The 12,799-nt window shown below is 52.4% G+C and overlaps 1 protein-coding gene across 1 annotated transcript in view; it reads left to right on the top strand.

The window, feature by feature from the left end:
• Lrp1 (LDL receptor related protein 1) overlaps window positions 1–12,799 on the top strand; it is an 84,624-nt gene that overhangs the window by 44,595 nt on the left and 27,230 nt on the right. Inside the window, exons 23-41 of the mRNA XM_021175130.2 lie at window positions 797–1,042; window positions 1,215–1,412; window positions 2,361–2,565; window positions 2,732–2,896; window positions 3,364–3,608; window positions 3,771–3,902; window positions 4,367–4,594; window positions 4,775–4,949; window positions 5,035–5,129; window positions 5,312–5,461; window positions 6,031–6,171; window positions 6,512–6,646; window positions 8,329–8,460; window positions 8,710–8,844; window positions 9,026–9,155; window positions 9,265–9,391; window positions 10,414–10,565; window positions 10,655–10,779; window positions 11,092–11,469. Of these exons, the coding sequence (XP_021030789.1) occupies window positions 797–1,042; window positions 1,215–1,412; window positions 2,361–2,565; window positions 2,732–2,896; window positions 3,364–3,608; window positions 3,771–3,902; window positions 4,367–4,594; window positions 4,775–4,949; window positions 5,035–5,129; window positions 5,312–5,461; window positions 6,031–6,171; window positions 6,512–6,646; window positions 8,329–8,460; window positions 8,710–8,844; window positions 9,026–9,155; window positions 9,265–9,391; window positions 10,414–10,565; window positions 10,655–10,779; window positions 11,092–11,469 (3,294 nt within the window). The remainder of the gene's footprint in view (window positions 1–796; window positions 1,043–1,214; window positions 1,413–2,360; window positions 2,566–2,731; window positions 2,897–3,363; window positions 3,609–3,770; window positions 3,903–4,366; window positions 4,595–4,774; window positions 4,950–5,034; window positions 5,130–5,311; window positions 5,462–6,030; window positions 6,172–6,511; window positions 6,647–8,328; window positions 8,461–8,709; window positions 8,845–9,025; window positions 9,156–9,264; window positions 9,392–10,413; window positions 10,566–10,654; window positions 10,780–11,091; window positions 11,470–12,799) is intronic.

Raw genomic sequence — 12,799 nt, 5'->3', positions numbered from 1 at the left:
AAAAAAAAAAAAACAAAACAAAAAAAACCCCAACAAAGTGGCCCAGGTAGACAGCCACTGTCTGCCGCCAACTGAGGATGAAGAAGCACAGAGCCCTTAAATAAACTAGTCCAGGGCCATCTCACTCTCATCTCACAGGGCAGGGAGGGAGCCGTTAAGACTCCTGACCTGGGACAGACACCCTCAGTCAGACCACTGAAATGGGAGGCCAGGCTTGGGGTGAAGCACAGGGTTGAGGCATGATTTGAGCTGACTTCTGGAGGAGGGAATTTAACTGGGTTCCCGGAAATGGGCAACATGTGCAGAATGAGGGAGGAGGGTCGAGGAGGTCTGAGCAAACTGCACCGTCCCAGAGCAAACAAGACCTCTGACTTCTGGGAAAGAGGAGTGAAGGGTACAGCCATCTGAGGCTGGCCCAGAAACTGCTGCCGTGGGGCAAGTTAGGAAGGTCAGGGCATTCCCCTCTGCACCCTGCCCTGTGTCACACGTGAATCGGGAGGGATCAAAGAAAGGGCCCTGACCTGAGTATCCTCCCAAAGAGCAGGCAAAATGCCCAGGTCCCAGCCATCGACGTGAGAGCACACAGGGGTAAGGAAAAGGATGATAGTCCGGGTGTCAGGTTCTGGTGTTCCAATCCTGATCCTAAGAGAGCCTGGGAAGGAGACAGAGGCTCAGCAGGACTGTGGTTAGGGCTCTGGGGCTCAGAACAGGATACCAAAAAAAATGTGAAGCCCTGGCAGGGCCATGTCCTGCTTCCACCCAGATCTTGACCCTATCTCTTTCCTGTCCCCCCCAGATCAATGTTCTCTGAATAATGGTGGCTGTAGTCACAACTGCTCGGTGGCCCCTGGTGAAGGCATTGTGTGCTCTTGCCCTCTGGGCATGGAGCTGGGCTCTGACAACCATACCTGCCAGATCCAGAGCTACTGTGCCAAGCACCTCAAATGCAGCCAGAAGTGTGACCAGAACAAGTTCAGTGTGAAGTGCTCCTGCTACGAGGGCTGGGTCTTGGAGCCCGACGGGGAAAGCTGCCGCAGTCTGGGTAAGATGCAGTGGGGTCAAGGTGAGCCAGCCAAGCAGGGCTGGTTACGTGCCTGAGCAACAGTGGGCTGAAGGCCAGGGCTAGCAGGGACGCTGTATGTATATCCCAGGACAGGGTGGCACAGTGAGTGGCTCTAAGCCCTTTGCTGACCTGAACACATGCCTCCCTCCAGATCCCTTCAAACCCTTCATCATCTTCTCCAACCGCCACGAGATCAGGCGCATTGACCTTCACAAGGGGGACTACAGCGTCTTAGTGCCTGGCCTGCGCAACACTATTGCCCTGGACTTCCACCTCAGCCAGAGCGCCCTCTACTGGACCGACGTGGTAGAGGACAAGATCTACCGTGGGAAACTCCTGGACAACGGAGGTGACTCTTTGGGCCTGGGAGAGTTGCCAGGATTGTACACAGATGGCACTTGGGTACTCAGGGTCATGGGCCCAGATTCAGGTGGCCCCGGAGCTGAGGCTTCGGCTGCCCATCCCCCGGTGCGCACCCCCCCACCGTTAATTGGGTTGGATTTTGCTGTGGGTCTCAGAGCCTGATGCCCCGTAATTATCGTAAGCATTGCTGCTGCCTGATAATTAACAAAATGATCACCCTTTCTTTGGAACGGCCTGAAGCCTGGTTCCCCAGTCTTGGAATTTCGGGCTTAGAAGGAAAATGCCATGTAGGGATGGACCACCTCTGTCTCGGGGTAGCCTGAGCCATCACAGGCTCAGTATTGAGCATCTATTGCGCTGGATACAGCAGTGATCAAGACAGAGAGTTTTAAGTTGTGTGTCAGGGTCCCTGCACAGAGGCAAGCAAGAGACATGCTTTAAGAGAGGAGTTTGTGTTGTTTATTACAAAAGAAACTTGGAAACATCTCAAATGTCCGTCCTCAGGAGAATAGTTAAGTAAACTGAGCTGTCGTCACATGACAGATTCTAAAATAATAAGACACACGGACATATTAGGGTAGAGTGTCTTTAGGACATTCAGTGGGTAGTTTCTAGCATGTTGCATCGTCCTGATAGTATGTCCAAACATGTTCCCAGAAGCTTCCGTCAGCCCTGACCTCCTTGCCCAGGTTACCCCACCTCAGACACAGTACATACCCAAAGTGGCTGACCTCACCCCCTCCTCCAAGAGCTCCCTTTCCCACCTACCTCCCAGGGGGAAAGAGGCCTGGGAGAGGAGAGTGGGAGCCAGGCCCTTCAGCTCTCTGAGCAGAGGTGTCAGGGTGAAGGTGGATCATTGAGGGACCCTGAGATCCACGCCTTCGCCAAGCCCCAGCCCAGGAGTCTCTAACCACCTGCAACCTTCTCTTCCTAGCCCTGACCAGCTTTGAGGTGGTGATTCAGTATGGCTTGGCCACACCAGAGGGCCTGGCTGTAGACTGGATTGCAGGCAACATCTACTGGGTGGAGAGCAACCTGGACCAGATCGAAGTGGCCAAGCTGGACGGAACCCTCCGAACCACTCTGCTGGCGGGTGACATTGAGCACCCGAGGGCCATCGCTCTGGACCCTCGGGATGGGTGAGGACTCTGCCCCACCCCTACGCCCCTACCCACCCCCGCTCCGTAGCCCTGTGTTCAGCCTGTCCAGGGACACTTATCTTCTTGGTACTGTTGACTCCCCCAGCTTGTTTATCTGTGGTGTGACCACCCCATCTTTGGCCCTCCTCCCTCCCTCCCTCCCTAGGATTCTGTTTTGGACAGACTGGGATGCCAGCCTGCCACGAATCGAGGCCGCGTCCATGAGTGGGGCTGGCCGCCGAACCATCCACCGGGAGACAGGCTCTGGGGGCTGGCCCAATGGGCTCACCGTGGACTACCTGGAGAAGCGCATCCTCTGGATTGATGCCAGGTCAGCAGCACCCGGGCAGGGGAGGGACAAGACCAGCGTGAAGAAAGATGAAGCCAAGAGGAGGATGGGGGGAGGGGAACTGACAGATGAGAAGGAGCAGGGTTGTAACCTGCAGTCATCCATCTACCCTCCGCTCTTCTCATACCCCGTGTCCTCTGCTGAGGGCTCTGCCTGCCCAGGGCAAAGAGAAGGTGCCTTTTCCTAACTCACCCTGGAGCTCCAAACGCCAACTGTAGCCCTGGGAAGGAAATCTAGATGATTCCCTTGGGGAGGGCCTAAGGCTAGGATCCCAACCTATTGGGTTACCCCGACCCCCAACGCATGCAACCTTGCATTCTCTCTTCAGTCCCAGGCAGGACTTGGGAAGGGAAGTTCCCTGGTGTGTTGAGTTGTAAGGATGAGGGAAGGTGGGCACCTGGCAGGGCACCTTGCTGAGACCCCCACTGACCCCTCCATTACACCCTCAGGTCAGATGCCATCTATTCAGCCCGGTATGACGGCTCTGGCCACATGGAGGTGCTTCGGGGACACGAGTTCCTGTCACACCCATTTGCCGTGACACTGTATGGTGGGGAGGTGTACTGGACCGACTGGCGAACAAATACACTGGCTAAGGCCAACAAGTGGACTGGCCACAACGTCACCGTGGTACAGAGGACCAACACCCAGCCCTTTGACCTGCAGGTGTATCACCCTTCCCGGCAGCCCATGGGTAAGGGGCCTTCAGGCGACTGAAGAGGAGCCACCAGCCCTTGGATGGGGGTGGGGGAGGGTGCTGGGATAACGGGGTGTGGGGGGGATGAGACCTGGGTAAGAAGGGCCAGGGAGGGATCAACATATCCCAGGATGCTCTTGCTTCCTCTCTCTGGGCCAGCTCCAAACCCGTGTGAGGCCAATGGCGGCCGGGGTCCCTGTTCCCATCTGTGCCTCATCAACTACAACCGGACCGTCTCCTGCGCCTGTCCCCACCTCATGAAGCTGCACAAGGACAACACCACCTGCTATGGTAGGAAGCCACCTCCTCCTCTAACAGTTACGGGTAAACTGAGGCTGAAGGAGAGGTCCCTGCTGTTAAGCAAAGGAATGACTGGAAGGAGGGGCTCTGAAAACTTGCTAGTGCTGGAGGAAGGAGCCACAACTGCCAGGATCTGACACAGTCTCTTCACAGTTCTCAACCTGTGGGTCTCGACCCCTTTGGGATTGTCAAGTGACCCTTTCACGGGGGTCACATACCAAATATCTTACTATTCATAAGCATAGCAAAACTACAGTTATGAAGTAGCAATGAAAATAATTTTATGGCTGGAGGCTACAACATGAGGAAGGGTCACAGCGTTAGGAAGTTTGAGGACCACCATCGTAGCAAAAGGCCAACAGCACACAGGGGGATTCAGGGGAGAGACCTAACCTAGGTAGGTGAGAAACTTGAAGGCGAGCGACTGCCTTCAATGACTTTCCTGTGTCCCACAGAGTTTAAGAAGTTCCTGCTGTACGCACGTCAGATGGAGATCCGGGGCGTGGATCTGGATGCCCCGTACTACAATTATATCATCTCCTTCACGGTGCCCGACATCGACAACGTCACGGTGCTGGACTATGATGCCCGAGAGCAGCGAGTTTACTGGTCTGATGTGCGGACCCAAGCCATCAAAAGGGCATTCATCAACGGCACCGGCGTGGAGACCGTTGTCTCTGCAGGTTCTGGCCCTGCCCTCCACCCCTAGGCTCATACCAGTCACATCCCCTGTGGTCCTGATACTCCTTCTCCAAATCTTATCTCTAGCCCACTTCTTGACCCTCGCTCCCCAGCCGGTAGCACACTCTCCTCAGCCTATACCCTGCAAATACCAACCACCGACTCCCTATTTGTGCCCCCAGACTTGCCCAATGCCCACGGGCTGGCTGTGGACTGGGTCTCCCGAAATCTGTTCTGGACAAGTTACGACACCAACAAGAAGCAGATTAACGTGGCCCGGCTGGACGGCTCCTTCAAGAATGCGGTGGTGCAGGGCCTGGAGCAGCCCCACGGCCTGGTCGTCCACCCGCTTCGTGGGTCAGTCTGCAGCCAGGGGCTGGGGCGCACCTGTGTGAGGAGGGAAGGGGGAGGACCCTTACCCAATTCTTGGTTCCTTTCCCAGCAAGCTCTACTGGACTGATGGGGACAACATCAGCATGGCCAACATGGATGGGAGCAACCGCACTCTGCTCTTCAGTGGCCAGAAGGGCCCTGTGGGTATGCACTTGCTCTTCTTGCTCCTGCAGGCCTCTAGCTCCGTTAGGAGATGCTCCTAGTGTCTCTCTGGTGCCCTAGGCCTCTTCCAGCTTCCAGCTTGATGCCTACTCTCGCTATACCTTGTCCCAGAGCCACAAGGACCAGGGAGGGCTCCATGGCTCTGACACCCACTCTTCTTCCAGGGTTGGCCATTGACTTCCCTGAGAGCAAACTCTACTGGATCAGCTCTGGGAACCACACAATCAACCGTTGCAATCTGGATGGGAGCGAGCTGGAGGTCATCGACACCATGCGGAGCCAGCTGGGCAAGGCCACTGCCCTGGCCATCATGGGTGAGGGCTCAGGTGGGAGGAGGGGTGGAAGGAGAGCAGGCTAGGCACAGCTGAACAGGTGATGGGGGAGATCCTGAGGGCCACTTTCCACCCCCTGTAAGCCTAATAATGACTTCTGCAAGAGAGCTGGGGGGCTGGAGAGATGGCTTAGTGGTTAAGAGCACTGACTGCTCTTCCAGAGGACCTGAGTTCAATTCCCAGAAACCACATGGTGGCTCGGTTGTCAACCATCTGTAATGAGATCTGATGCCCTCTTCTGGTGTGTCTGAAGACAGCAACAGTGTACTTACATATAATAAATAAATCTTAATTTAAAAAAAAAAAANAAAAAATAATTTTAAAAACCTAAAAATTTTGATATAAAGAAATTCAGAAACTTCTCACTACATGCTTTTTTCAGATCTACTTTCAGTGTTTTTAATAAAGTGATCCCTATGGCAAAAAACGAAAAAAAAAAAAAAAATAACAAAAAAAAAAAAAAAAAAAAAAAAAAAAAAATCTATATTTAAAAGAAAAAGAGGACTAGGAGAGGGCCTTCCCAAGAGTCTTACTCCCTCCTGTTGCCCCAGGGGACAAGCTGTGGTGGGCAGATCAGGTGTCAGAGAAGATGGGCACGTGCAACAAAGCCGACGGCTCTGGGTCCGTGGTGCTGCGGAACAGTACCACGTTGGTTATGCACATGAAGGTGTATGACGAGAGCATCCAACTAGGTATGCAGTTGGCGCGCAATGTGGTGTGTGGAGGGCGTCTGCAGCGGGAGGGATGAGGGGTGGCAGAGAGACTGCAGGGCTGTGACCGTGAGCAGCCTCCAGAACAGGGGGGTGAAGGCATAGAGGGAGGGCTTTTTACCTTACCCCCACTCGTGTGAAATGTAGACTCAGTCTGGCCAGAAGGTCCAGGGATCTAAGAAGACATAAGACCTAAGAGTTGGGTTGGGTGTGACCCTGACAGGTCCAGGGTGAATCCAGTGACTGTTGTCCTCTCTGAGCAGCCCAAGCCTGTCCCCCACCAAGGCTCACCCTTTCTTTTCACTCCTGTGTCCTCCCGCAGAGCATGAGGGCACCAACCCCTGCAGTGTCAACAACGGAGACTGCTCCCAGCTCTGCCTGCCAACATCAGAGACGACTCGCTCCTGTATGTGTACAGCCGGTTACAGCCTCCGGAGCGGACAGCAGGCCTGTGAGGGTCAGTTCCCGGCATTTCCTCTCTGACCAGCCTTGACCCCTTCTACCCTATTGCTACATTATGCATTTGAGAAAGATGGTGCTCATTGTGTGTTACCAGGAGGCTTCTGGGTTAAATGCTTATCCAGTGCCCCCTTCTGGGTACTGAGGACAAAAGCTGGAGCCAGAAAGTGGGGCCAGCATAGTGAGAAGCCGGACCACAAAGCACTAGTGACTGTTCAGGACCTGCACTAGGTTTTGGTGAGGTAGACACCGGCTGACAGAGGCAGGCCAGCTTGGCAGAAGAGGCGTGCCCTGTGCTGTGCCCTGGGTTTATAGAGTGGGTAGAATCTGATGCTTGGTACCTTGAAGAGAGAAGTTGGTGGTACAATAGGGTGTACTTAACATGCCCTGAGCCCTGACGTAAATCCCAGCTATGTGTGCACGCCTTGGAGACAGACACTCATGCTACGTAAGAGGCAAGAAATATAGCTGAGAAGTCAAGTTCCAGGGCCGCTGAGCCCTGCCGAGGGCAGTGTGGGAAGACTGTGATAAGGCTTCGAGCTAGGGTGGGGACCTGTGGGTTCTCAGCCAGGAGTGCCTAGAAAGTGGTGTTTGGAGATTAACCCTGGGGCAGAAGGCTTGCAGAATGGAGGAGGGAGGAACCAAGGCAGTCAGACCAGTTAGGAAACTATTAAGAGTGTCGTGAGGAGGCAGGCCCTAGGCCGGGCTACTCAACTGGCTTGCAGGGAAGGGATGAGACTAGGAGGCACTTCACAAGAGCTTGCTGGTTTACAAGCTTGCCCTTGGACAACACTTTTCCCCAAAGTGCTCTGCCAGAAACCTCCTGCTTTGATGTGGGTGGGTGTTACAGAAAGGAACCCTGGGCCAAGCAACATGGAAACATTGTGTTTTTACTGTTTGGCTCCTCAGAACCCTGAGTACACTGAGCATATTTCAGGAGACATTTAGTGTCTGCACTTGGTGGTGGTGGTGGTAGTGGTGGTCGTCTTTTCTTCCTCCTCCTCCTCTTCCTCCTCTTCCTCTTTTTCCTCTTCCTCTTCTCCCTCCTCCTCTTCCTTCTCTTCTTTCACAGAGTTTAAGCAACCAAGGCTTAATGGAGGGATTCACTGGGGCACACATTGTATTCAAGGGATGGGAGTCAGGGAGGATTCTGGGATGCATAGAGAGCAGTGCCTTTTCAAAAACAGGAAAACTGAGAACAAGACTGACCCAGGGGCAAGCAGGATGTTGGGAACTTTATGTTGGGAAAGGATTTGGAACTGAGCAGAGGCAGGACAATGAGAAAGTTAAGGTCAGACCAAGTGCCAAACTGGGAATCTAGATTTTGGAGTCTTGCTACTCTGGTTGTCTGCTGCGACCTCCCCTGAGGGCCTTGGAAGGAAGACTGGGGTTGAATTAAGAGGGTAGGGTGCTGAGAAAGAAATGTAAGTCTCTTCTGCCCTCTAGTGGTGAATAGTGGTTATGCAGGTGGTCTCCCAGAGCTGGGGCTCTCAGAAGCCCTACGCAGTTAGGTGCCATCTCCTGTCCAAGGTCCGGGCCTCACACGTGGTGTGAGCGTTTAGAGGTCCAGGAGATGGGTAGAAGAAACTGCCAAAGGGGAAGTTGAGAAAAGCAGTTTGAGGGTGACAGGAACCTAGCTTTGTCAGCAAGGCTCATGCTTAAAGTGTCTTTGTGTTGCAGGTGTGGGCTCTTTTCTCCTGTACTCTGTACATGAGGGAATTCGGGGAATTCCACTAGATCCCAATGACAAGTCGGATGCCCTGGTCCCAGTGTCCGGAACTTCGCTGGCTGTTGGAATCGACTTCCATGCTGGTGAGCTATTGTTCCAGGGATTAGTCAGCATGCCCCAGTAGTTTATGGGAGTGACACATTAAAGTCCTAGAAGGGCTGCCTGTACCAACTGTAGCAGCTGCCTCACTCCTTCCTGCTGCCTCCCCACTTCCAAGAAAGCACCCGGCACCCCAACCCCCATTCGGTGCTATCCTGACCCTCCTCATGGTTTGACCCTTTGCCTTGCCTCTGCATTGAGGGGCATTCTCATGTCTGCCCCTCTGCTTCCAGAAAATGACACTATTTATTGGGTGGATATGGGCCTAAGCACCATCAGCAGGGCCAAGCGTGACCAGACATGGCGAGAGGATGTGGTGACCAACGGTATTGGCCGTGTGGAGGGCATCGCGGTGGACTGGATCGCAGGTGAATGAATGGTAGAAGGAAAATAGGCTTTGGGGGAAAGGCACAGGCCATGGGGACATGAAGTCTGTGAAGGTATGTTCAGGAGCCAATGGGAGCTACAGGGAAGATTTGGATGGAAGGGGACCAGGCACAAGCCTCCCTACCAATCTCCCTGAACCCCACCGACTGACTCCCTCCTCAGGCAACATCTACTGGACGGACCAGGGCTTCGATGTCATCGAGGTTGCCCGGCTCAATGGCTCTTTTCGTTATGTGGTCATTTCCCAGGGTCTGGACAAGCCTCGGGCCATCACTGTCCATCCAGAGAAGGGGTAAGGAGCTAGGCAAGCTGGCTTAGATCTCTTGACCACAGTATAGTCTGACAAGGCCCAGCTTCTGAGTGGGATGGACTCTCACCCCCACTTCCATCCCTACCCACAGGTACTTGTTCTGGACCGAGTGGGGTCATTACCCACGTATTGAGCGGTCTCGCCTCGATGGCACAGAGAGAGTGGTGTTGGTTAATGTCAGCATCAGCTGGCCCAATGGCATCTCAGTAGACTATCAGGTACGGACACACCCTGGAGCTGATGAAGGTGATGACTTGAGTTCTGGGCCTTTCCCTATCAATTTCCCTGTGGTAACCAATCAGGGTTAGACGTGGACCAGGGAGGGTGGTGGCAGCCTTTAACCCATTTGTCACCGAGAATAGTAATCTGCCCTAAGACGATGGAGGGTGGTCATGCAGAAGTAGAGTATGAGAAAGCTGGGTGTGGTAGCATATGCTTAACACTCAAGAGGCTGAGACAGGAGGATCACTTCAAGTTTGAGGCCAGCTTGGACTATCCAGTAAGATCTTATCTCAAAAATTTAAGATAAATACATAGGTAGATACATACATACATAGATACATAGATGATAGATGCATAGATGATACATAGATACATGATAGATACATGATAGATACATAGATACATAGATTGATACATACATACATAGATACATAGATAATAGATGATACATACATGATAGATACATAGATACATAGATTGATACATAGATACATAGATAATAGATGATACATAGATACATGATAGATACATAGATTGATACATAAATATAGATACATAGATGATTGATGATAGATAGATAGATGATAGATAGATACATAATAGATATATGGTAGATGTATAAATAGGTAGATGATAGATTGATAGATCTACATCTATAGACAAATAGATAGGTGATAGATAAATAGATACATAGGTAGATACATAGATAGATGCATAGATGATAGATAGATTTTAGATGATAAATATAGGTGTAGGTAAATAGATACATACATAGATACATAGATATACATAGATACATAGATAAGACGCTAACATGGTATTTGCCTAACATGCTTGGTCCTGAGACTAGTCTCCAATGCTGCAAATGATGGCAGTAATAATAAATAAATTAAAAAGTATGGAGTGAGGGTGTGTGGATACAGGTCCACACAGTAAGTGTGGTTACACATGGAGATGATCCCTACTGAAAAGCAGGAGTTAGAGAGCCCCAAGGTGAGCTGGGTACATCTGTCCACAGGGTGGCAAGCTCTACTGGTGTGATGCTCGGATGGACAAGATCGAGCGCATCGACCTGGAAACGGGCGAGAACCGGGAGGTGGTCCTGTCCAGCAATAACATGGATATGTTCTCCGTGTCCGTGTTCGAGGACTTCATCTACTGGAGTGACAGGTGAGGGGGGCTGGGTCCTGCCTCTCCCATGGGTTTCTTCTTTCTGGCTTTTTGGTGACATACCCTACACACGGCTTTCCCTTCTCCAGAACTCACGCCAATGGCTCCATCAAGCGCGGCTGCAAAGACAATGCTACAGACTCCGTGCCTCTGAGGACAGGCATTGGTGTTCAGCTTAAAGACATCAAGGTCTTCAACAGGGACAGGCAGAAGGGTAAGGCTGGGCTCTGGGCCAGGCCAGAAAGGTGAACAAGGACAGCTGAGCTTTGGAGGAAGAGGGACCAGGCAGGAAGTCAGTCAGAGTCTCCAGGGCACTTTCCAGTGATTCACAAGAGCTGGGGGCAGGGAGGTAGGACTGAGCGGGATAGATCTAGATATTAGATACCATAGCTAAGCAGGGATCAGCTGAAATTTCCAACTGATCCGAGGACAGAGAGACCAAAGAGCTCTCTTTATGCTATACACCATACTACCTTCTGATGCGCTACCTTCCAATGTTCTACCCTCCGATGCTCTCTGCCCCCAGGTACCAATGTGTGCGCGGTAGCCAACGGCGGGTGCCAGCAGCTCTGCTTGTATCGGGGTGGCGGACAGCGAGCCTGTGCCTGTGCCCACGGGATGCTGGCAGAAGACGGGGCCTCATGCCGAGAGTACGCTGGCTACCTGCTCTACTCAGAGCGGACCATCCTCAAGAGCATCCACTTGTCGGATGAGCGTAACCTCAATGCACCGGTGCAGCCCTTCGAAGACCCCGAGCACATGAAAAATGTCATCGCCCTGGCCTTTGACTACCGAGCAGGCACCTCCCCGGGGACCCCTAACCGCATCTTCTTCAGTGACATCCACTTTGGGAACATCCAGCAGATCAATGACGATGGCTCGGGCAGGACCACCATTGTGGAAAGTAAGCCAAGCCCGAGTCCTCCCAATAAACAGTGGGGGAGATGGGGGGAGTGTCAGTGTGTGGACACACGGGCACCAACCAAACCCATGTGCTGGGTGGGCCCCAAGGCAGGGCTTCCCATATCAGAAATACATTATAATTCATAGCAGCAGCAGCAAAATTACAGTTAGGAAGTAGCAACGGGAAAAAATTTACAGTTAGGGTCACCACAGCGCGAGGTACTAACTGTATTAGAGGATCGAGGCACCAGGAAGGTTGAGGACCACTGACCTACGGGGCTGGCAGGATCCACTGCCATTGTGGTAACCTGCACATTGTCCTTTACATGGAGCCAGAAGGAGGCCTCTTCCTTCCTTGCACTGATTTCATTCCACACCAAGATACACAAGCACAGGCAGCAGACACGGGCCCAGGTGCAACTCTCCCCGAGTGGGAGTCAGCAGATCCAGCGAGCTTCTTACCCTGACCTCAGGAGTCAGGGTCTCAGGGGCGTGCACATGGAAGCTGAGCCTGGCAGCCAGTGGCCCTGCCAGAGCCATGAAAGCCACAGAGCTGTTACCAGAAAGAGTCTTAGTGCTCAGCACTGCCTTTTACCGCTTCAGGTTTTCCCTTTACTGCTGCTGTTGCTGCTGCCACCGCCTCCTCCTCCTCCTGCACCTCCACCTCCTCCCTCCTTCCTTCTTCCTCCTGCTCCCTCCTTCCTTCTTCCTCCTCCTCCTCCCTCCTTCCTTCTTCCTCCTCCTCTTCTTCTTCTCCTCCTCTTTCTTCTTCTCCTCCTCCTCCTTTCTCCTCCTTCTTTTTCTTCTCCTCCTCCTCATCTTCCTCCTCCTCCTCCCCCTTTTTCCCTCTTCTTTTTCTCCTCCTCCTCCTCCTCCTTCTCCTCTCTCCAGCCCCACTTCTTCCTGGAGTGGAAGGCTTAAGATTTATTTATTTTATGTATATGAGTACAATGTCACTCTCTTCAGACACTCCAAAAGAGGGCATCAGGTCTCATTCTGGATGGCTATGAGCCACCATGTGATTTCTGGGAATTGAACTCAGGACCTCTGGAAGAGCAGTCAGTGCTCTTAACCGCTGAGCCATCTCACCCCCACCCCCTTCTTCTTTACGTCTTTACTTCTTTCTCTTTTTTTTTTTTTAAGATTTATTTATTTATTATATGTAAGTACACTGTAGCTGTCTTCAGACATTCCAGAAGAGGGCGTCAGATCTCATTACGGATGTTTGTGAGCCACCATGTAGTTGCCGGGAATTGAACTCAGGACCTTCGGAATAGCAGTCAGTTATCTTAACCTCTGAGCCATCTCTCCAGCCCCACTCCTTTACATTT

Source organism: Mus caroli, chromosome 10 (genome assembly GCF_900094665.2).
Source record: "Mus caroli chromosome 10, CAROLI_EIJ_v1.1, whole genome shotgun sequence".
In the NCBI taxonomy this organism is placed as follows: Eukaryota; Metazoa; Chordata; class Mammalia; order Rodentia; family Muridae; genus Mus; species Mus caroli.
Note: the sequence above shows the minus strand (reverse complement) of the source record. Positions and strands in the feature narration are given on the sequence as shown.